Source organism: Oncorhynchus kisutch, linkage group LG4 (genome assembly GCF_002021735.2).
Source record: "Oncorhynchus kisutch isolate 150728-3 linkage group LG4, Okis_V2, whole genome shotgun sequence".
NCBI lineage: Eukaryota > Metazoa > Chordata > Actinopteri > Salmoniformes > Salmonidae > Oncorhynchus > Oncorhynchus kisutch.
In genome coordinates this window covers 51388457-51411275 of record NC_034177.2, presented here as the reverse complement: position 1 = coordinate 51411275, position 22819 = coordinate 51388457, and the positions used below count along the sequence as shown (strand labels likewise).

Below are 22819 nucleotides of genomic sequence, written 5' to 3'. Positions count from 1 at the left end.
TAGAGGCTATAGTTTTCCTGGTCAAGTGAGATAATCAGGAAAAACTACTGGGCCTACATCCAGGTAATCAAGAGTTTTTGTGAGGCGATGTACGCCATGGGGGTGTCTGATATAAGGATTAGAGGAAACAGTAGGTGACAGACCATTAAGGTTAACAGAGAGAGCAAGAGCGGTGGAGAGAAATGCAGAGACCAGCAGAGCGAGAGACAGACACACAAAAAGAAGAGGCATAGACAAATATAAAAAAAGAGACCCGAGTGAAGAAGAGAAAGAGATTGAAGTGTTTACCGTCGGGGTCGACCTCGCGGGCAACTTTGAGAGCCTCTGAGGTGGCCATGTCTGTGTTGGCCGCAGTCACAGCCAGGATGATAGAGTTGGGGTTAGAGATGTGCTTCACGATCAAGTCTTTGATCTGCAGCTCGATGTCTTTGGGCTGGTCTCCCACTGGGACCTGTGTAGAACATGCGCACACACACAATTAATTCCTGCCCATATCATAGTTCAAACCATACTCAGAGTTCTATCTCCCTCAAACTTGGAAAGAGGTGGTTCAGTGCATGAAAGATAGGTGATCTCAGTGCCTGGGATCCTAAGACTTGCGTTAGCTCTCAGAGCTAATGCCTAGGCGTTAGCGCAGACAGCTAAATAAGTATTGTGGCGGGTTCAAACCAACTCGATCACACTTGAGCAACTCAATTAGCTTTTATATTTGAAATAAAAACACCTTGCTTTGCATGTACCTTTGTGATACCTGGCAGATCCACCAGTGTGAGGTTGACTACGTGAGGGGAGAAGATCTTCAGGTGAATGGGTTCATCAGTGATTCCCTGGAAGAAAACAAAGAAATGTCAGTTGGCAATGATAATGTCTGTTTGACATTGCTTAGGACTACCTTTGCATCAAATCATTTTTTATTGTTGACATACCTTGTTATTGCCAGAAACTCTTTCTGTTTCAGCTTCGATCTCGAGCCTGATTTCATCGAAGTCTGTGTAGATCTAAAAGCAACAAATACAAGTTTATGGGTACTGCGCAGTATAACAAATTATTAAATTATGGTTTATATAGCTGCATATGACAAATGTAAATGTGATTTACTATGATCTGGACCCAACAGCAAAAGACCACTACAGAAATCTAAATACAAACAAATATAATCATAAAGAAAGAAGAAAACATCCTCCATCACCCACCGCATCAACACCATTTACAGTATAGCACATCACAAGGGTTTCTCTGTTCACGCATGGAGGACCTAAAGCACCAGAGCAAATTACTGTCTGCACACATCTCGACCGCATGTTCTGCCCTACTCCCTCAGCCCGACCGCATGTTCTGCCCTACTCCCTCAGCTCGACCGCATGTTCTGCCCTACTCCCTCAGCTCGACCGCATGTTCTGCCCTACTCCCTCAGCTCGACCGCATGTTCTGCCCTACTCCCTCAGCTCGACCGCATGTTCTGCCCTACTCCCTCAGCTCGACCGCATGTTCTGCCCTACTCCCTCAGCTCGACCGCATGTTCTGCCCTACTCCCTCAGCTCGACCGCATGTTCTGCCCTACTCCCTCAGCTCGACCGCATGTTCTGCCCTACTCCCTCAGCTCGACCGCATGTTCTGCCCTACTCCCTCAGCTCGACCGCATGTTCTGCCCTACTCCCTCAGCTCGACCGCATGTTCTGCCCTACTCCCTCAGCTCGACCGCATGTTCTGCCCTACTCCCTCAGCTCGACCGCATGTTCTGCCCTACTCCCTCAGCTCGACCGCATGTTCTGCCCTACTCCCTCAGCTCGACCGCATGTTCTGCCCTACTCCCTCAGCTCTACTGTATATTATGCCCTATTCCCTCATCTTGACCGTATATTACACCCTATTCCCTCATCTTGACAGTATATTACACCCTATTCCCTCATCTTGACAGTATATTACACCCTATTCCCTCATCTTGACAGTATATTACACCCTATTCCCTCATCTTGACAGTATTACACCCTATTCCCTCATCTTGACAGTATTACACCCTATTCCCTCATCTTGACTGTATATTACACCCTATTCCCTCATCTCTACTTTATGCTCTGGGTCATTCCCTCTAGAAGACAGTACTACTGTACATCCTCCTGTGTCTTTTTTGCCTTGCGACTGTGAAAGGGTGTGTGCCTGAGGTGATTAAAATAAGATTTCCTGTCAAACAAACTCTCCAGACAAAGCAGTCAGTAAATCAATACAATGCTTTGCATGTATGCATGCCTATATCAGGTCAATCAAGTATTTAAGCTGCATGTCTATTTGTAGCAGTGAAAGGGCAGGGAACTCCACTGAGGTGAACAGATAGTTAGAGGTGCTTCGCTTTGTCAGCAACCTGCAGGCTTTGAACCAACACAGAAACTAGCTCTGAGGAATGGTTACTGAGACATACCTTGCTTTTGGTGTGTAGAAACTTGCCCCATTCCTCTCCATCGACGCCTATGGGAACATAAAACACAAGACAGTGTCATTCCCATTCCCCAGCCTGTCTGGCAGATGTCATTTGGAGTAGTACTTTAATGACCAATGTTGTGATTATAGAGCAGGTCCCAATTCACTCCCTCCCCCTTTACCTTGGCCCTAACCCATGTTTGCATATCTGAAGGGTCTGGATAGACATAAAAAGTGCAGTGGTGGAGCATCCACCAGATCAAGTACATCTTACAGATCTGTAAAGAAAGGTTAGGGCCAGGGGAAGGGGAGTGAATTGGGACCGGCTGATACGGTCATTGGGTCGGGTTGAGTTGTTCAGCTGGGATGGGAATACATCCTGCAGGCCAATAACCCAGAGGTATAGGGCCAGAGATTTGAACAAACAATACAGTGAGAAATGTTGTTTGTCAATAAAAAAATATGCCTGTGAGACAAGCCAAAGCATGGTTGGTGCGTTATGGGGAGCACAGGCATACGCTACTACCTAGCTACCAAGCATCTTTGATAAACAACAATTCTTTCAACTAATAAATCAATGTATTAGTTGGATTATTTAAACAAATAATTACCTACCAAACTAAGAAAACAAAATCAGCTGTTTGAGGACAGCTGATTTTCTTTTATTTGCCCTTAAAAAGGTCATACTTACCATGATTTCTGACAAAGTTGACACCGATCACGCACAGTTTTTATTTGATACAGAATGTCCTTATACAGACAATCAAGTGTTTTGTCTGAAACACGAGACTGACCTTGTTGGGCTTGATTCGCTGAATCAAGTTAAGCCAAAGTATGGCAGCTTAATCAAGGCTACAAAAACAATAGGCAGGATGGAAGGGGGGCAATATGAAAGGGATAGGCCTAGAGTAAGAAGCTGATGATCGAACACAGAGACAAAAGGCAAGGAGAAACAATGAAAAGGAGACCTTTGTAATAGCGCCCGTTTTTCCAGGCATTGGGGTCTGTGGTTCAGGAGAGATCAGATGACAGGTGAAAATGGTTAGCCGTTAGCCTAGCTGCTGCACCATGGCCATCTGCAGCAATGCAGTACTTTTTGGCATGATCCATCCAGTGTGTGACTACTCCCAACAGCAGGGCACAGGCTTGGTTTTGTGTTCAAATGTCTTGGGATGACATTGACGATTGAGTAACATGACATTGCACGCTGTTGTGACTTAATGGCTCAGTAATAATATTCAGGAGCCTCTAGATATAACGTGAGTAAAATCTAAGGGAAAGCCTATTTATTTGTCTATAACTTGCCATATTTACTGCAGTATATTAGCTAGCTATTATGGATACTAGCTGGATAGGAGCTACTACTCAGACGGAGTGCTACAGACTTGAATATATGCCCAGTTATCAACACACAGTGACAAAAAAACAGCAGAGAGTCACAGAAGGACAACGTCTGACCTAGAGAGATTTCAACAGTCATCTAATGGCTGTAGACATGAGGGAGACAGGACGGGGAAGAGGGGTCTACAACAACATGTGCCCTACACCGTGCAGCACAGCTCCTTGGGACTGCCATGCAGAAGAAATGTCAGCCCAGAGAGAGAAACACAAGGTTGAACTTCATTCAACTTCTAGAGTTTTCCCTGTTAACGTTTCCCTTTGCTGTGTTGAATCAACGCAATATTAGCCACTTTCAATGCAACATACCGAAACAAAATGAACTATACACGACTTAGTACGCAAAACCAACTATGCAAGAGATTTTGTTGTAAACAGAACACATCGGAGTAGGATTCTATTGCATCGACACGCACGACTCAGCCCGTACTCTACACAGAGCGGTGCGGCATAACCAGTCAGAGCTGCAGTAGGTCTATATGCAAATTGACCATTGCCATATATGGATCTGTGCCATTTACTTTGAAAAGGACTGTGTTTACAGCATGAGCAGATGTGTTTGTTTTGAGATCAAAGCAAGATCTGCATGTAGCTATTTTGTTCATATCCTTTGCAATTGAATGAATTATTAGCCCAGTTATAGATCATTTGTAGTCAACGATACAAGAGCACAAAACGTACATTTCTGGACATCTTTGAAAAGCGAGTCTGGTAAAGAGCTTTTTTTGTTGTTGTCTTAAAATGGGCAGTGTTGTATTTTGAGACATACTTGAATAAGCTACGTAGCCAATAAGCAGAGGGTAGAAAAATGTGTCTGATTCTCTGTAATAATGGGATGGGAATAATAATACTTTTTATTTTGTTAAGTGGTTTCTTGCGTCAAACACCACAACATTTTCAGTCACATGGATAAACAGGTAATGTTAAGCCCTGCATGTGTTTTTCAAAAGTTTAATGGAGTCTAGGCCTACATTGAACACCACACATTGGTTGCTACTGTAGGCTGATTGATAGTACAGCTATTTCTATGTTAAAATGTTATGGGATGGATTTTCTCCATTGCCTACATTATGATCAAATACTTACAGTAGCCTACTTGGACACTGTTAAAACTAACTTAAAGTGGGTACAGCCTCAGTGTTCACAGTAAACGCGAGCTGGAAGTTGCAAAGAATTTTCCTAACGTTCAAGTTTGCACTCAGCAGAGGTACAGAGGCATCTTTTTCAAAAACCTTGGTTGGAGGATTTCCTTGCAGAATTAGAAGGGAATAGCCTAAGCAGAGGAGGGCTCCTCCACCCAGGGTTTCTGAAAACCTGGGAACTTTGGGAAAAAAACTGGGAAAATTTGCAGAATTTTGCAACCCTAAAGCAGTGATAGTGTTGTGTTCACAGTACCATTCTCCTCGCTGGTCTTCCTGCGGTCCTCTGGGTCCACGTGGACCAGCTGGAGGATGAGGGGCCGACGGGTGACAACACCAGTACCACGGGGCAGAAGGTCTCTGCCCACCAGAGCCTCTAGCACCGAACTCTTCCCACTGCTCTGGAGACAGAAACACATAGCATGCTCACCTACAGAGTGAAAGTAGAAGTGAGCTAGTAGTCAACAACATCGCTTACAAAACTAAAGTTCAAATGACTCATCACAAGTCCATGACTCATCACAAGTCAAATCGTTCCACAACATTTGAACCTACCCGATCTCACCTCAGCTGTGCCTGGATACAGTTGACCTAATTTACCTTGGGCTCGATTCATGTGTGGCAATTATAGAACTGACAGGGTCAAGGATTTTTCAAAAGATCCCCTCTGTGTGAATCTGTCCTTTTGAACAGCACTAATGAATACCGAGACAAGAGCAGACACACACTTGGAGCCTCCAAGGGGTTGCCTTCCTGTCGCCATGGCACCTTCAGTTCAGATGGTTGCCAAAGGGCTGAGACAGTGACCAAGAAGGTGACAGACCAGTGAAGGTGTCAGCGAGGATGCCATGCTACTGTAAACCTATTAGGTAACGCCTAGGTCAACAAGAGCTGTGTGTGGAGAGAAGAGTACAGGTGTAGCCTATATGATGATAATAATTCATTGGATTTATATAGAGCTTTTCTACCAACTGAGGAACTCAAAGCACTTTACACAGTAGGGAGAACCTCGTCTCATCCACCACCAATGTGTAGCACCCACCTGGGTGATGCAGGGCGACCACCTTTGTGCCAGAATGCTCACCACACAAGCTATTAGATGGAGAGGTGGAGTGATATGCCAATTAGGAATAAGGGAGATGATTAGGTGGCCATGACACCGGGTTAACATCCCTACTCTTACGATATGTACCATGTGATTTTGAAATGATCACAGAGTCAGGACACCCGTTTAACATCACATCCGAAAGACGGCACCCTACGCAGTGCAACGTCCCCTTCACTGCCTTGGGATCTCTATCCTTAGACCAGATGGAAGAGTGCCCCCTAGTCAGGGTTTCTGTTAAGATAATTTGGCACCAGACAACGTGATGGGCAACATTTAAAATGACCTGACATCCATTTGCATTCGGTGTGTAACACATTAGGGCATCTACCCAAGGTGCTCAAAAATCACATGTAGATTATTGTAATTCATTTTAACAGAACAGAAATATGCCTGTAACGTTGTAATAAAATAAAGTAGAACAATATTCTTATACCAACATGACAAGTTTGGAGAAAAAAAACATTACCCATTGTGTCTTAATCCCTGGTATAAATCATAAATTAATACATAAATTTAAGAAAAGACATTTAGCCTAGAAGAACAAGACCCCTACACAGTAATACAACTTCAAAATATATTAGTATAATATAATTCACGAACAACCTGTCCTATAGGAAATTTGTATGAAATGTTTAATTAATAACATCTGTTTTCAAATACAATCTAGAACTCTCTAATTTAAAATGTAGCATAGGCATGAGCATTTCAATTAGGTGTAATAACTAAACATGGCCGCCCCACTCCCGCTGCAATTCAGCAGTGGAAAGAGGACACTAGGCAGCCATAAAATTAAGAAATTATAAAACTGATGTTGGACAATAAAATTAAATCTGTAAATAAACTACATTTGTTAAGGCTGGTTCATTGAGAGAAAGCTTATTTTACAATGCTCCTGTGAAACGAGGCCCGCGCCATGCATTCATGAAAGCACTCAAAATTAAGGAGGCTGTAATTTGCCTCTAATTTACTTGCGTTTGGGGTAGACCTTGGCCTGCTCAAAATGAGCTGCTGCTGTTGGGAAGTCAAAACTGTCCAACTACTTGGAGCAGCTTGCGCTGTGCTCCTTGGAGCCTCATTACATTGTCCTCAAGAAGGTACAATCTTGAGGCAATCTTTACTCTGTTAGCAGGCACACTGGACACAGGGTACACTTAGCTGAAGTCCCTTACATGCTGACCAGACCGCTCATCCTCCTGCGCATGTTGATTTTGTCCACCCACATGTAATCAGGACACGCAGGTTGAAATATCAAAAACTCTGAAAGGAACTATATTAATTTGGGGACAGGTGGTAAAAGCATTAAACATTGAAAGATGAATCACCCACGTGGGTATATGCTCCTAAAAACCAATGTGATGGGAGAGGCGGGACTTGCAGCACATCACCAATAGAACCAAGTCCTATTTTAGCGTCTGGCTACACACACGCCTATCGCGAGCAGTGTTGGTGCAATGATTGAATAACATGTGTACATTTATTTTGCAACGCTTGCGCAGGTGGTGTGGTCAGCTTGGTACATTCAATCATTGCACCCACACTGCTCGTGCGTCTGTTTAGCCAGTTGGTAAAATAGAACTTGGTTTTATTTGTGGCATGATGCGCTGCAAATCGCCTCATTGGTTTTTAGCTGCATATACCCACGTGCCATCTCCTCATTGTTTTTTGGGAGCATATACCCACGTGCCATCTCCTCATTGTTTTTTGGGAGCATATACCCACGTGCCATCTCATTGTTTTTTGGGAGCATATACCACATGGGTGAATGGAAGCTGAACTGAGGTCCACACTCCAGTCGGTGGTGTTCATGCACCAGTTGGTTGCCAACTGACATATAATGAATGATAATTCAACCAATAAGAAAGGGGAGGGATGTCTTGGAAGAATTCATTCATGTTTTCATTCATCAAAACCACTGAAGTCTTCAAAGGCTAGGAGGGGGATACCAGTTTAAACAACTCGGTAAATGTGCAGTAAGTACATGTGGTGCCATTACATTTCAATGGCACCTTCTGCTGAGCACAGCTGTTTTAACATTACACAGGGCTAACGTTAGCCGGGTTCCACTGCCTGTCAAATTCGCTATAACCAACTAGTTAGCAGGTCATGATTCATAGCCACTAGCCAAGCTAACTATCTAGCTGCCTAACTAAGTTGCTACAGCTAAGGTAACTATAGTAACGTTAGCTAACTTTTCCTCGAAAACACAGTACAGGTAAATGTTCATGTACTATGAAATATCTCGAAGTGGAACTGCGTGATACAGACAACAGTACTGTAGCTAACGTTAAGGGAATGAAACAAGGTGACGGGATGCTAGTTAGCTGGCCAGCGATTCTTACCTGCGTTCCAACAACAGCAATCTGCGGTAGCTGGATAATGTCTGCGCCAACTGTATTAAACACATCTTGTAATTTATTTATGACAGGGATAAGGGCCTCCATGGCTCTGAAAATGTAGTACCTGTCAAATAAACGACCTAACTAGCCTGCTAAACACAGGCACAAAGTCATCCAACGTCCCTCACACTGCCACCTTTTACCCGGGCCAGAAAACTGCGCACAAAATAATTCGGCGTTGCATTATGGGACTTTGAGTTTAAAAAACATATTTGTTATATTTAACTTTAATTTAACTAGGCAGGTCAGTTAATTAAGAACAAATTCTTATTTACAATGACGGCCTACCAAAAGGCAAAAGGCCTCCTGCGAGGACGGGGGCTGGGATAAAATATATATACATATTAAAATAGGACAGAACACACATCACGACAAGAGATACAACACTACATAAAGAGAGATCTAAGACGACAACATGGCATGGTAGTAACACAACAACATGTTAGCAGCACAAAACATGGTACAAACATTATTGGGTACAGACTACAGCACAAGGGGCTGAAGGTAGAGGCAACAATACATCGCGCAAATCAAACACAACTTTCAGTAAGTGTCCATGATTGAGTCTTTGAATTAAGAGATTGAGAAAAACTGTCCAGTTTGAGTGTTTGTTGCAGCTCGTTCCAGTTGCAGCGAACTAGGTATGTGTGTGCTTTCAGGACCTTTAACAGAATGTGACAGGAAGAACGGGTTTTGTATATGGAGGATGAAGGCTGCAGTAGATATCTCAGATTGGGGGGAGTGAGGCCTAAAAGGGTTTTATAAATAAGCATCAACCAATGGGTCTTGCGACGGGTATACGGAGATGCCCAGATTACAGAGGAGTATAGAGTGCAGTGATTGTGTCCTGTAAGGAGCATTGGTGGCAAATCTGATGGCCGAATGGTAAAGAACATCTAGCCGCTCGAGAGCACCCTTACCTGCCGATAGATCAATTATGTCTCAGTAATCTAGCATGGGTAGGATGGTCATCTGAATCAGGGTTCGTTTGGTAGTTGGGGTGATAGAGGCGCGATTACGATAGAGAAAACCAAGTCTAGATTTAATTTGAGCCTGCAGCTTTGATATGTCCTTTACATATGGAAAATATTAAAGGAACAGTTCACAAATGTTGAAAAACTACACTGAACGAAAATATCAGTGCAACAATTTCAAAGATTACCGGGTTACATTCAGTCAATTGAAATAAATTAATTAGGCCCTAATCTATGGATTTCACATGACTGGGTGGTATACTGTATTTTATGATATAACGTTATTGATGCAGGGACCGGTTTGGGGTTTTACTTAAAGGCATTTGAATGTTTGTTAAATGTGATCATCTCTCTCCATGCCACTTTCCACACTGCCCTAGCCCCGCCCCCTGTCACTCAAGGAGCGCATTTGTTGTTCTACGATCACGTGACACCTGCATTCAGTCTACATGACCAATGCAGCACATGCAACGTTGTTGATTAAAAATATGCTGTTTTTAGTTTGCGTCTTAATATAAATCCACCAGCGTTCTATAATTACACTATTAGTTTGTGTTTCATACGTCTGCAAACGGATAGTTTGTATTTTCTAAGCAAGTTGGGTATAAATCATGATAGCCGGTAATTCTAATCACTAGTTAGCTGGCTAGCTACCCTAGCTAATACATGTACTGAGTTAGAGTAAACGTAACTAGCTATACAGCCTGATAATACCAGCATGTTGTTTGTGCAACAGTATCTTCTAAATCAAAGAGGAATACGTAAAGCATGAATATTTTAGCTACATTTAGTAAAGAAAAAACATTAAATGTAGCCAAAGGTTATATAGTGTCCCCTAGGAAAAACTGGCCATCAGTTTGTTCCTATCCCTGTCACAATTACTCCTCCCTGGCATTTCCATTCGTTGTCATGTCAAACAACACTGTATTCAAAGTGCCCACTATTTAAAACGTACTGTCAAACAACACTATTAAAAGTGCCCACCATTTAATACAGTACTGTTTTTAATTGGTTAATGTTGCATAGGCTTACATTTAAGTCATGTTAAAAAAAAATCTGAGCAGTAGATCTAAGCATGCATTTTGACTCAAAGTGTTCTTGAAGAGGTTGGTGATCACTGTTCTAGTTTTCCCTGTTAACTCTATCAACGTGTCCCTTTACTGTGGCAATTGTGATCACATTTTTATTTATTTATTTTATTTCACCTTTATTTAACCAGGTAGGCTAGTTGAGAACAAGTTCTCATTTACAACTGCGACCTGGCCAAGATAAAGCATAGCAGTGTGAACAGACAACAACACAAAGTTACACATGAAGTAAACAAGTCAATAACACAAATAAACAAATAAAAGCAATATTAGCCACTTTCAATGCAACATAACAAAACAAAAATAACAATGCAACATAATGAAACAAAAATAACAATGCAAGAGATTTTGTTGTAGGCAGAAGGCATCGGAGTAGGATTCTATTGCATTGACACGCACTACTCAGCCCGTACTCTACATAACATAAACCATCAGAGCTTCAGTGGGCCTATATGCAAATAGACCATTGCCATATATGGATCTGTGCCGTTTACTTTAAACTGGACTGTGTCTACAGGATGAGCAGTTGTGGTCAGATGTGCTTGTTTTGGGATCAAAGCGAGAGCTGCATGTAGCCACGTGTGCACATTTTGTTCATTTCCTTTGCTAGTTAGTGAGTTATTAGCCTAGTTAGAGATTATTTGTAATCAGCAATAGGGGAGTGATTGCTTCCTACAAGAGCACAAAACATATACATTTGAAAAGCAAATCAGATGCTTTTTTTTTTTTTGTCTTCGGGTGTTAAGTAGCCAATAGGCAGAGGGTAACATAATTTGTCTGATTCTCTGTAATAATGGTATGGGAATAATAATGCATTTTTTTGCATCAAACAACACAAAATTTTTCAGTCACCTCCTTGTCTGAAGGACGATAGTGGATAAAGACGATAGTGGATAAACAGGTTAATGTCAAGCCCTGCATGTATTTTTCAAAAGATTCATGGAATGTAGGCCCATACTGAACACCACACATTGGCTGCTTATGTAGGCTGAATGATAGAACAGCTATTTCTTTGCTAAAATGTTATGGGATGCATTTTCTCAATTGATTTAGATGGTAGGCCACTCTGGTAGGCCTACATTATGATCAAATAGCCACAGTAGCCTACTTGGCCACTGTAACTTAAAGCGGGTACAGCCTCAGTGAATGCGTGCTGAAAGTTGCACAAAATTCAAGTTTGCGCTCAGCAGAGGCATGTCTTGTGAGTATGCAGGCCATGGAAGAACTGGGACCTTTTCAGCTTCCTGGAATTGTGTACAGATCCTTGTGTCATGGGGCTGTGCATTATTATGCTGAAACATGAGGTAATGGCGGCGGATGCATGGCACGACAATGAGCCTCAGGATCTCGTCACAGTATCTCTGTGCATTCAAATGGCTATCTATAAAATGCAATTCTGTTCGAAGCTTATGCCTGCCCATACTATAATCCCACGACCACCATGGGGCACTCTGTTCAAGACGACATCAGCAAACCGCTCATGGTCTGCCATTTGCCTGGTACAGTTGAAACGTGTGAAGAGCACACTTCTTCAGCCATTTGCCCACTGAAGTCGGTTACGATGCTGAACTGCAGTCAGGTCAAGACTGGGGTGAGGACAATGAGCAAGCAAATAAGCTTCCCTGAGATGGGTTCTGACAGTTTGTGCTGAAATTCTTCGGTTGTGCAAACCCAGTTTCAGTAGCTATCCGGGTGGCTGGTCTCAGAGGATCCCACAAGTGAAGAAGCCGGATGTGGAGGTCCTGGGCTGGCATGGTCTGCGGTTGTGAGGCCGGTTGGATGTACTGCTAAATTCTCTAAAACAATGATGGTGGCTTATGGTAGAGAAATGAACATTCAATGATCTGGCAACAGCTCTGGTGGACATTCCAGCAGTCAGCATGCCAATTGCACGATCCCTCAAAACTTGAGACATCTGTGGCATTGTTGTGTGACAAAACTGCACATTTTAGAGTGGCCTTTTATTATACCCAACACAAGGTGCACCTGTGTAATTATCATGCTGTTTAATCACCTTCATGATATGCCACGTCTGTCAGATAGATGGATTATCTTGGCAGAGGAGAAATGCTCACTAGCATGGATGTAAACAAATTTGTGCACAACATTTTGGAGAAATAAGCTTTTTGTGCGTATGGAAATGTTATTTTAGCTCAAACAATTTACATGTTACTTTTATATTTTTATTCAGTATACATTTACCAGCGTTGACATGATTCATGCTGCACCAATGTGGAGCAAAATGTATTTTCCAAGACAACAGTCACTTATCAAAATATTTAGGCACTGATTAATGTATTGAGAAAATCAGGGTTGGGAATTTCCTTGGCATTACCAAAGACAAAATATCTACTATGAGGTTGCATACACACATGCCAAAATTCAGCACAACGCAAAAAGAATTCTGATATTTTATATAACACTTATTTACAGGGACGATACACAATTTTTCTGTCAAAGTAAAACATTTTATCCAAAGGATTAAAATAATGAAAGTGCTTATATGGGTCAAGGTATCACAACGATAAAGCCAGCAAACAGTGGCAAAAAAAAGAGTGCTGGCTTTACACATGACATAACAAAACATACATTTCTCGTCTAAAGTCTAGGGAAACAGGTAACGGATGTTTGTGAGGTGTTGGATGAACAACACTGGATTGCATTTACACCAACGTGAGCTGATGAATTCAAGTGGTCCATGCAGACAGGAGGAAAGATGTTGACAAAGAAGCAATGGCCAGCACACAGCATCAACAGAAACAGCTGGCTACGTGAACTGCAAGTAGTTTCCAATGTGTTCCCTTGGCCATACGAGTTCTTGTAGAGCTGAATAGTTTGACCCAATTTCAATTATAAGTGGTGAGCATCCCTTTACAAAGCTGTACATCAAAATGCTGCATTATAGTTTCACTAAATGTTCAAACTGAGGGGACATATTTCTGACATTTTTCTCCATCTATCAACCAAAAGCAAACCTGTGCCAGCGTCATTGTCCACACCGTTTTGTTCCAACTAAAGGTTGCTGGAGTCACACAATGAAGTCGTGTAAGCTATACAAACTACTAAATGCACACAGAAAATGTCTGGGAGTGGTAGTAGTTACTCAACACTTTTGGCTAACGAGTAAGAGCCTTTGTAAATATTCAAGAGGGGTACTAATATACTGTACATAGAATGATAGTCTAATGCAGGGTTTCCCAAACTTGGTCCCCGGGACCCCAAGGGGTACATGTTTAGGTTTTTGCCCTACCATTACACAACTGATTCAAATGATCAACTAATCATCAAGCTTTGATCATTTGAATTAGCTGTGAAGTGTTAGGGCAAAAACCAAAACGTGCACCGAGTTTGAAATGTTGGTCAAATAGATATATAAAACAATTTAACACTATTCCCAAAAATATTCTCCTCTACCACGTTCAAATTCTTAACTATACTTGATGTAAACTGTGAGCAATAAGCTTCAAAATCTGTTCAGTGCTGAATTATTATTATTGATTGTTTTACAAACAGTGTCTGCTCAAGTGTTTTCATTAGCTACTTACTTTAACTCAAATAAGTAGCAATGACCAGCACTTAGGTCACAGCATCAACAAAAACACCTAGCTCCCACCAGATGCCTACTCAGTTGCAAGCTGTTGCAGGGTCATGTTCATTAGGGCACACCATAGAGAAACATTTCAAAATGTTGTGCAATGGAAAATGAAAACAACCTTTTCTTATTGGACAAGTGCAGATCAGTGGAGGCTGGTGGGGGGAGCTATAGGAGGACGGGCTCATTGTAATGGCTCCCAAGTGGTACAGCGGTCTAATGCACTGCATCTCAGTGCTAGAGGTGTCACTGCAGACCCTGGTTCGATCCCGGGCTGTATCACAACTGGCTGTGATCGGGAGTATCATAGGGCGGCGCACAATTGGCCCAGCGTCTTCCGGGTTAGGGGAGGCAGTCATTGTAAATAAGAATTTGTTCTTAACTGACTTGCTTAGTTAAATAAAAGGTCAAATAAAAAACATTTTAAAAATGGCTGGAATGGAATGAAGGAACGGAGTCAAACGTGGTTTCCATGTGTTTGATACCGTTCCATTAATTCCATTCCAGCCATTACAATGAGCCCATCCTCCAATAGCTCCTCTCATCAGCCACAACTGGTTCAGATAGTACCTCCCCATTTCAAACCGCTTTCTTCCATTTCATGCCTGATGAACACAACCCAAGTGATGTGGATACGGACTTTGCCCCTGTCCTCAGGAGCCAGTGCAGTCAGTGTACGTGGTGACCATGTTCCCCCTGCGTTGTGTCACTGTTCTGCAGTGTTGCTTCGCTGTAGTACTATGAAACCTGCTCTCAGTCTGCTTAGTAGTGTCCCTGTGAAAAGTAAACTTCTTCATGTCGTTAAACATGCCGTCAAAGCCACCACCACCCGCTGCTCCAAAAGCCCCCTGGGAGTGTCTCTTGTGTCTGCTGTGATGGGCCTCCTGGTGGGCCCGGAAGTGATCCTCGAAGTGCCTCTTGTGACGGGCGTGCCGGTTCTGGCTGTAAATATCAAAGTCCTTGAACATGTCGCCAAAGTTGAAGGGCTGGTGGACGTTTGGACCGTTTCTGCCTTTGGTTCCATCATTATGGAATGTGCCATGTCCAAACTGGTCATACTCTTGTCTCCTCTTCTCGTCTGACAATGTTTCATATGCTGTAGATGAGAGAGTTGCAAAAAAGGGTTTCAGATCATACCAATGATTCTATTAGCAGTAGTGTAAAAAACAACACAATAATAAGAAAAGAAAGCACTGGAACGTGAGTAGACATTTCCATAAATAAAGGCACGGCAGTAAAGTATCAACCTGTAACAGGAATATTTAAGATGACTAAACTTCATATCTAATTTGGCATGATCAACACAATGTTTAGCATATTTAAGAGTTTTTGTAAATAGAAAATCCTTTGCAGAGTTACACTCAAGGTGTGGGTTGATGGCTGCTAGACTGGAAGCCAAATGTTAGGGATTCTCATATCTGTTGATGGCGATTGACTCCAGACAGGAGGTACATGGACGCACTATTGTATTGCATTGATGACATTCTGTGAACACTGTGCGATTCTGTAGCAGCCTGACAAAGTCACTGCCTTTTTTGTTTTGACTTCCTACAGAACACTTGGCACTTTTTGATTAGGATATAGGGGCCTGCTCAGAGAAGGCCAGTTAGACATGTTCCTCTGCTTGTGCTGGACTTGCAACTTATAATAAACCAGATTGACTCTTAATTTACTTTATCCGGGACTGCTCTTCTCCTTTGTTCACCTGGAAATCCCTATTACGCTTACCCTCAGCAATGTCTCTGAACTTTGTCTCAGCATCTGGGCTCTTGTTCTTGTCTGGGTGATACTTCATAGCCAGCTTGTGAAAAGCCTTCTTTATCTGACGCTCGTTGGTATCTTTCGGCACTCCCAATATGTCATAGTAGTCCTTTTTGGCCAGTATTAACTCTGTTATTATCAGGATACAAACTGCAAATGCGAAGGCTGACTGTGAAGTTGCCATGGTGCTGGTGGCTTCTGTAGAGTAAATATGGGAGGAGAAGAAGAACAGTTGACGCTACACGCGTGTAAAAAACGTACAATGCATCAACTGAGACCACAGTACCCTGTATTATTTATGCAAAGGAGTGGGCAGAAAAGGTATACTACTAGCATTGATGTACTCTCCAACCTAAATACCCCACTGTTCCCACATCATGTAGTTTCAGCTAATCGTGTGACATATTTCACTATCAACCGTTTCTTGAGTTGAGAAAAGTGATATCACACGTACTCCGATCATCTGCATCTTGACGAAACTAGTTAACAGTATTGATGGAGACAGGCAGGCAGATTGAGCCTGTTGAACTAGCTAACGTTAGTTAAGACAACTCAGTCTGAACTGACACGATATTAGCGATATATATATATATATTTTTTATTCATCCAAAGATAAGGGCACAACAAACGACACATAGCCAACATCATCACCAGCAATCTTATATAACGTTAGCTAACGTTTGCTAATTAATGTTAGCTGATGGTTAGTATCAGCAAGTTTGATTGCCAAAAAACAATGATTGAATGACCCTAATCATGGAGTTATGCGAAGTCAAAACTGCAAGAATACAGTTTTACTTACATTTTTTGCTGAATTGCGAAGGATAACTTCAGTTAATAAGTCGTACTATTTTTGATATTTTGATGCTCCATCGCGCACCTTCCTCTTTGGTGGTGTTTAGGGCGGACTACATCGGAAAAGGTTTATTGCTGCCAACTACTGGATGAGAAGGGGAAAAAGAGGGGAAATCGAAAACGGAATTAAACTGAAACCAAAGACAGTAGCTACAGTATGAAGAACACTAGATGCATCCTAATTAAGAAAAAATAAACATTATTTTACAATGAGTGGATGGAGAAAGGTATCTGGTATTTTCCGGTTAAAGGGTTCTACATGGAACCCAATAGGGTTTTACTTGGAACCAAAAAAGGGTTATTCAAAGGGTTCTCCTATGGGAACAACCAAATAACCCTTTTAGGTTCTTGTAACGGCTGTTGGAGGAAGAAGGTGAGGACCAAGGTGCAGCGTGGTACGTGTTCGTCATTTTTATTACATAGAACAAAATACAAAGTAACAAGAGGAACAACCGAAACAGCTCCGTCAAAACTCATGTGGGAAAAGGCTAACTAAGTATGGTTCTCAATCAGAGACAACTATAGACAGCTGCCTCTGATTGAGAACCACACCCGGCCAAACAACAAAGAAAAACAAAACATAGAAAATGAACATAGAATGTCCACCCTAGTCACACCCTGGCCTAACCAAAATAGAGAATAAAAGCCACTCTATGGCCAGGGCGTGACAGTTCTAGATAGCGCCTTTCTTTGTAAGTGCAGTCATCCAAGAAATAACACCATATATATACTCTAGTGCTACATCAATAGGGTCTGTAAAATATTTTGTTCTTTACATGAATTTAAATACTGAACAAAAATGTAAACACAACATGGAACAATTTAAACGATTTTACTGAGTTACAGTCCTTATAAGGAAATCAGTCAATTGAAATAAATTCATTAGACCTTAATCTATGGATTTCACATGACAGGGTAGGGGCACAGCCATGGGTGAGCCTGGGAGGACATAGGCCCGCCCACTTGGGAGTCAAGGCCCAGCTAATCAGAATATGTTTTTCCCCACAAAAGGGCTTTATTACAAACAGAAATACTTGTTAGTTTCATCAGCTGTCCAGATCTCAGACAGTCCCACAAGTGGCCTGTCTGAGATGTGGAGGTCCTGGGCTGGCGTGGTTACACGTGGTCTGCGGTTGTGAGGGCTACTGCCAAATTCTCTAAAATGACGTTGGAGGTGGCTTATGGTAGAGAAATTAACATTAAATTTTCAGCTCTGGTGGACATTCATGCAGCCAGCATGCCAGTTGCACGCTCCCTCAAAACTTGAGACATCTGTGGCATTGTGCTGTTTAATCAGCTTCTTGATATGCCACACCTGGCAGGAGGACAGACTATGGAACATTTCTGGGATCTTTTATTTCAGCTCATGAAACCTGGGACCAACACTTTACATGTTGCGTTTATATTTTTGTTCAGTGTACTTAAGCTAGAACCATTTATCAACATGCTCCACCTTATAATATTATTTATCTTGTGTAAAGTAATAATTATCTTTAGTTTACATTTTTTGTAACGTTATTTTAACATTATGCACTATGCAAAGCTGCAAAAATTCTTGATTTCGTATCATACACATAGCATCTTAACGCATATTATTTTGAAGACTAAATCAGAAAACTGGAAGTCTTAATGTTGCTGCTAATGAAACTAGGCCTAACCCGAAGTGGAATTGTGATGTTTGTTTGTGTTTCTTCCACCCAGAGGGAGCAGCTGCTCTGAGCCATGCATCCTCGAGTCAAGATCTATTTATTGCTTTGCTCTTAGGAACAGGGCACCATTGAAAGGAGGGATTTCTGGGTTAGCGTTAAGGGTGGAGATGACGCCCGTCATTTGGTGCAACGCAGACCCGGTGCGGAGCGTGGTGAAACAGAGGTGTCAGAGACCGTCCTTTTGAGTTGCGAATTAGAGTCTTTACCGACAAAGTCATGTTAGGACATATCAGTTACAGAGGAGGCTGGTGGGAGGAGCTATAGGAGGACGGGCTATTTGTAATGGTTGGAATGGCATGATTGGAACGGAGTCAAACATGTGGTTTCCATATGTTTGATGTGTTTGAAAATCTTCCATTTAATCCATTCCAGCCATTTCAATGAGCCCATCCTCCTATAGCTCCTCCCATCAGCCTCCACTGATCAGTTATCCTGTTAGAACTTTTGTGCTGAATCCACTACAGTGTTTCAGGCAGTGTGTCCAATCTGTCCATCCTGATCAAGTCCTCTAGCCCTAAATCCTTCATTTTGACACCACCTCACATCAGAGCAGCTTGCAGTACAGCAGTGTTTTTTGCCTTCATAATCATGTTGTGTCTGGTGAGATTCTGGGGCAGCTGATTTGCATGTGTTGTTTTTCTATGCTGGGTCTAGAATGGCGCCCTACACCCTATAGTGCACTTCTTTTGAACAGGGCCGAGTGCCCATTGGGCTCTGGTCAAAAGCAGAGGTCGACCGATTAATCAGAATTGCCGATTAATTAGGGCTGATTTCAAGTTTTCATAACAATCGGAAATCTGTATTTTTGGACACCAATATTTTTTTTAACACCTTTTATTTAATCTTTATTCAACTAGGCAAGTCAGTTAAGAACACATTCTTATTTTCAATGACGGCCTAGGAACGGTGGGTTAACTGTCTCGTTCAGGGGCAGAACGACAGATTTGTACTTTGTCAGGTCGGGGGATTCAATCTTGCAACCTTACAGTTAACTAGTCCAACGCTCTAACGACCTGAATACATTGCAACCTACGAGGAGACTGCCTGTAAACTTATCTTATAAAAAACAATCAATCAATCATAATCACTAGTTAACTACACATGGTGTAGTTCAAGCCTATCAACTCCCGAGATTAGGCTGGTGTAACCGATGTGAAATGTCTAGCTAGTTAGCGGGGTGCGTGCTAATAGCGTTTCAAACGTCACTTGCTCTGAGACTTGGAGTAGTTATTCCCTTTTCTCGGCAAGGGCCGTGGCTTTTGTGGAGCGATGAGTAACGCTGCTTCGAGGGTGGCTGTTGTCGTTGTGTTCCTGGTTCGAGCCCAGGTAGGAGCGAGGAGAGGGACGGAAGCTATACTCTTACACTGGCAATACTAAAGTGCCTATAAGAACATCCAATAGTCAAAGGTTAATGAAATACAAATGGTATAGAGAGAGAGAGTCCTATAATAACTACAATCTAAAACTTCTTACCTGGGAATATTGAAGACTCATGTTAAAAGGAACCACCAGCTTTCATATGTTCTCATGTTCTGAGCAAGGAACTTAAACGTTAGCTTCCTTACATGGCACATATTGCACTTTTACTTTCTTCTCCAACACTTTGTTTTTGCATTATTTAAACCGAATTGAACATGTTTCATTATTTATTTGAGGCTAAATTGATTTTATTGATGTATTATATTAAGTTAAAATAAGTGTTCATTCGGTATAGTTGTCATTATTACAAATACATTTTTAACAATCGGCCGATTAATCGGTATCGGCTTTTTTTTGGGTTCTCCAATAATCGGTATCGGCGTTGAAAAAGTATAATCGGTCGACCTAGTCAAAAGTAGTGCACTATTTAATAAGGTACCATTTGGGACACACCCTTAAGCTCTCTGATGCCTTCCTAAATGTCAAGTTTTGCTATGGCAACAGCATAGCGTACATAATGTTATATAAGATGAGTCAGTCAATGAGAGAACTGTCTTACTATGTAGTTGGGATGTCAAACGTTCAGCCTGCTGCACAGACCTTATGGATGCTCTAATCTAGAGTACTTGGTTAAACTGTGCTTAGGAGCATTTTTTACTCTCATGTTTAATTTAGTAATAAATAAATGTCATTGTTGTAAAAATATGTGTGTGCTTTATTTACTATCATCATAAATGAACATATTGAATTACTTTGACATATTTAATTATGTTATATTACTCACATTTCCTTATGGTGGAGAAAATGGGTTACTACTTTACAGAAGCTTTGCTTTTTTACCACATTACATATCCTTTTTGCTTCAGATTGGTGATCTTTAGTTTACAGTCATCACCAATACATTAAAATCAATTGCTTTAAACAGATTCATATATTTGGTTTGGTACTGTTGATTTTGTTATACTCGCCTGTCCGTTGCAGGACTTGTTGTTATTGATTTGGACATGCTAAAACTGTGTTTTGACATTGGGCTATTTATCAAAATGTCTTGTCAACAGGAAGCAGCGACAGAATCATTATCAAGTTTTAGGGATATAAACGTAACATTAATTTCCAATGATATAGATCTTAATCAGGTAAAAACTGCAGAATTATGTCCAAAAACGAGATGTGATTTATTTATTTTGATGATTTACCAGAAATCACCAAAACGAGTTTGCACTGCCCTGTTTGTTCCCTTATCATATAGGCTATTTATATTACAGATAGCCTTATCTGTAGGGACTTTTCGATTGGACACTTTTAACCCAGGGCCTTTGTTTCTGGCCTTGCATAAAAACTAGCAATGTAGAACTGAATAAATGAGTGTATGTTCACCATGTAGTATTACCGTGCCTACTTTGTCTCCGACAGGCTGAGAATCCGTCTCTGAAAGCAGAGGTCAGGGAGGGCCTCACTCTGGTGGGTTATAACAACCCTGTTAAAGGCCTGGGCATCAGGGTTCGACGGAGGGCGAATCAGGTACAGTAATATGTGTCTGCGTGTTTTTTTTGTGTGTCTGTGTGGTTTGTCAAACGGTCACTACATTCAAGTTTATCCAATGTTCTCCATTGACTGCATATGTGGCACTGGCGGATGTTATTACCAGTCTCTGTGCCAGACTGACTGACTCTGCTACCTAATACCCATGGCCTGTTCAGCAACAACCCCTAGCCCCTACAGCCCAGAGTCTAGACACTTGTGGAGATCTGAGAGGGATTTATGGCTGGTGGTGACATGGTGAGAGCTCCACCTTACCCTCTGAAAGGCTTGGTGGAATGTATTGCTTACACCTGTCCAATCCTCTCAGATCTCCATAAGTGTCTATGAATAGCGGCTAGGGGTGGCTTCTGGGCATCCTCTCAGATCTCCATAAGTGTCTATGAATAGCGGCTAGGGGTGGCTTCTGGGCAGGACCCCCACAACCCTCCGGGTGTGTGGTGGACCTTCTACTGTTCATCACGACTTGAGGCATTGGTTTGTTGTTACATTCCATTGCTATACACACACATGGATTTGCACAGGTGTAAGCTGGACACACCCACAGCATTTACATGTCTACTATTCACACCCTCGATTCATTCCAGCTAGTTAGATGTGCAACCACTGACTAAATATAGCCAGGGCATATCTCTAGATAGATACTGTTGTTTTGGCTGTATGGCATCATTGAATAAGATTACCAATGGTTAGTTAGCTGACTCATATATTCTAGTTACCTAACTACAGTAACAGCAGTTCATTAATAAGTCAATACACACTAAATCTTAAGCAGATGTTTAGAAATCTTACTTTATCTTGGCACAGTGGCATGGTATGGGGAGCTATTAATTGATGAATTAATAGATTCATATAATGGTGTGTTGGCTGTGCACTTAACCAATGACAGGCATTCCACATTTCACCCCACCCACATGTGAAAATTGAAATATCAAGTGGTGTGTTTTGATTTAATATGCAGTTATATTTTGAAAAATGAATAAACAAGCAGTTCCCGATTGCTCCATTTTAATTCGGGAAAGAAATGATCAAAACATATACAGACTTACTTTGGCTGTTGTTCAATCGTGTGCATTATCACACCAGCTCTTTATCACTTGTCTGTCATTCAGGAAAACATTTCCTGAATCAGCTGATGTTGCACTATAATTTCCCCACATAACTAAACAGCAAGACATCAAATGCGCATTAATCAACTGTTATGCATAATTATTAAAACTTCTTATGGCTGGGGGCAGTATTGGGTAGCTTGGCTGAATAAGGTGCCCAGAGTAAACTGCCTGCTACTCAGTCCCAGTTGCTAATATATGCATATTATTAGTGTATTTGGATAGGAAACACTCTGAAGTTTCTAAAACTGTTTGAATGATGTCTGTGAGTATAACAGAACTCATATGACAGGCAAAAGTCTGAGACAAAATCTAAC

At 41.7% G+C, this 22819-nt stretch overlaps 2 protein-coding genes and 1 long non-coding RNA gene across 7 annotated transcripts in view; 1 reads left to right on the top strand and 2 right to left on the bottom strand.

Annotated features, from left to right (window-relative positions):
• The window catches only part of LOC109889655 (dynamin-1-like protein), a 28572-nt gene extending 19078 nt beyond the window's left edge, over window positions 1–9494 (bottom strand). For 2 of the 5 annotated variants that reach the window (XM_031823172.1, XM_031823173.1), the window contains exons 1-7: window positions 8400–8615; window positions 5209–5353; window positions 3384–3419; window positions 2417–2463; window positions 927–998; window positions 741–827; window positions 289–451 (exon numbers count right to left, since the gene is read on the bottom strand). In XM_031823172.1, the coding sequence (XP_031679032.1) occupies window positions 289–451; window positions 741–827; window positions 927–998; window positions 2417–2463; window positions 3384–3419; window positions 5209–5353; window positions 8400–8501 (652 nt within the window). In that variant the 5' untranslated portion in view covers window positions 8502–8615. Of the gene's footprint in view, window positions 1–288; window positions 452–740; window positions 828–926; window positions 999–2416; window positions 2464–3383; window positions 3420–5208; window positions 5354–8399; window positions 8616–9376 lie in introns of those variants that run through there. The other 3 variants (XM_020481238.2, XM_020481240.2, XM_031823174.1) reach the window with 2 other exon arrangements.
• Window positions 8871–22819, top strand: part of LOC116374005 (uncharacterized) — a 34684-nt gene continuing 20735 nt past the window's right edge. The window contains exons 1-2 of the long non-coding RNA XR_004209755.1: window positions 8871–9002; window positions 21268–21375. This is a non-coding gene — a long non-coding RNA (uncharacterized LOC116374005). The remainder of the gene's footprint in view (window positions 9003–21267; window positions 21376–22819) is intronic.
• Window positions 12688–16813, bottom strand: LOC109889654 (dnaJ homolog subfamily B member 9-like). Its single transcript, XM_020481237.2, has 3 exons — window positions 16674–16813; window positions 15839–16069; window positions 12688–15206 (listed from the first exon to the last, which is right to left on the bottom strand). The coding sequence occupies exons 2-3, from the start codon at window positions 16053–16055 to the stop codon at window positions 14764–14766; spliced, it is 660 nt and encodes a 219-aa protein (XP_020336826.1). The 5' UTR covers window positions 16056–16069; window positions 16674–16813; the 3' UTR covers window positions 12688–14763.

Bases quoted from the DNA above. Each gene is read 5' to 3' on its own strand.
- LOC109889654 (XM_020481237.2), bottom strand. From the start codon at position 16,055: ATGGCAACTTCACAGTCAGCCTTCGCATTTGCAGTTTGTATCCTGATA. The intron at 15,207-15,838 runs GTAAGCGTAATA...TCTCATCTACAG, and splicing joins GTTCAGAGACATTGCTGAGG to CATATGAAACATTGTCAGAC.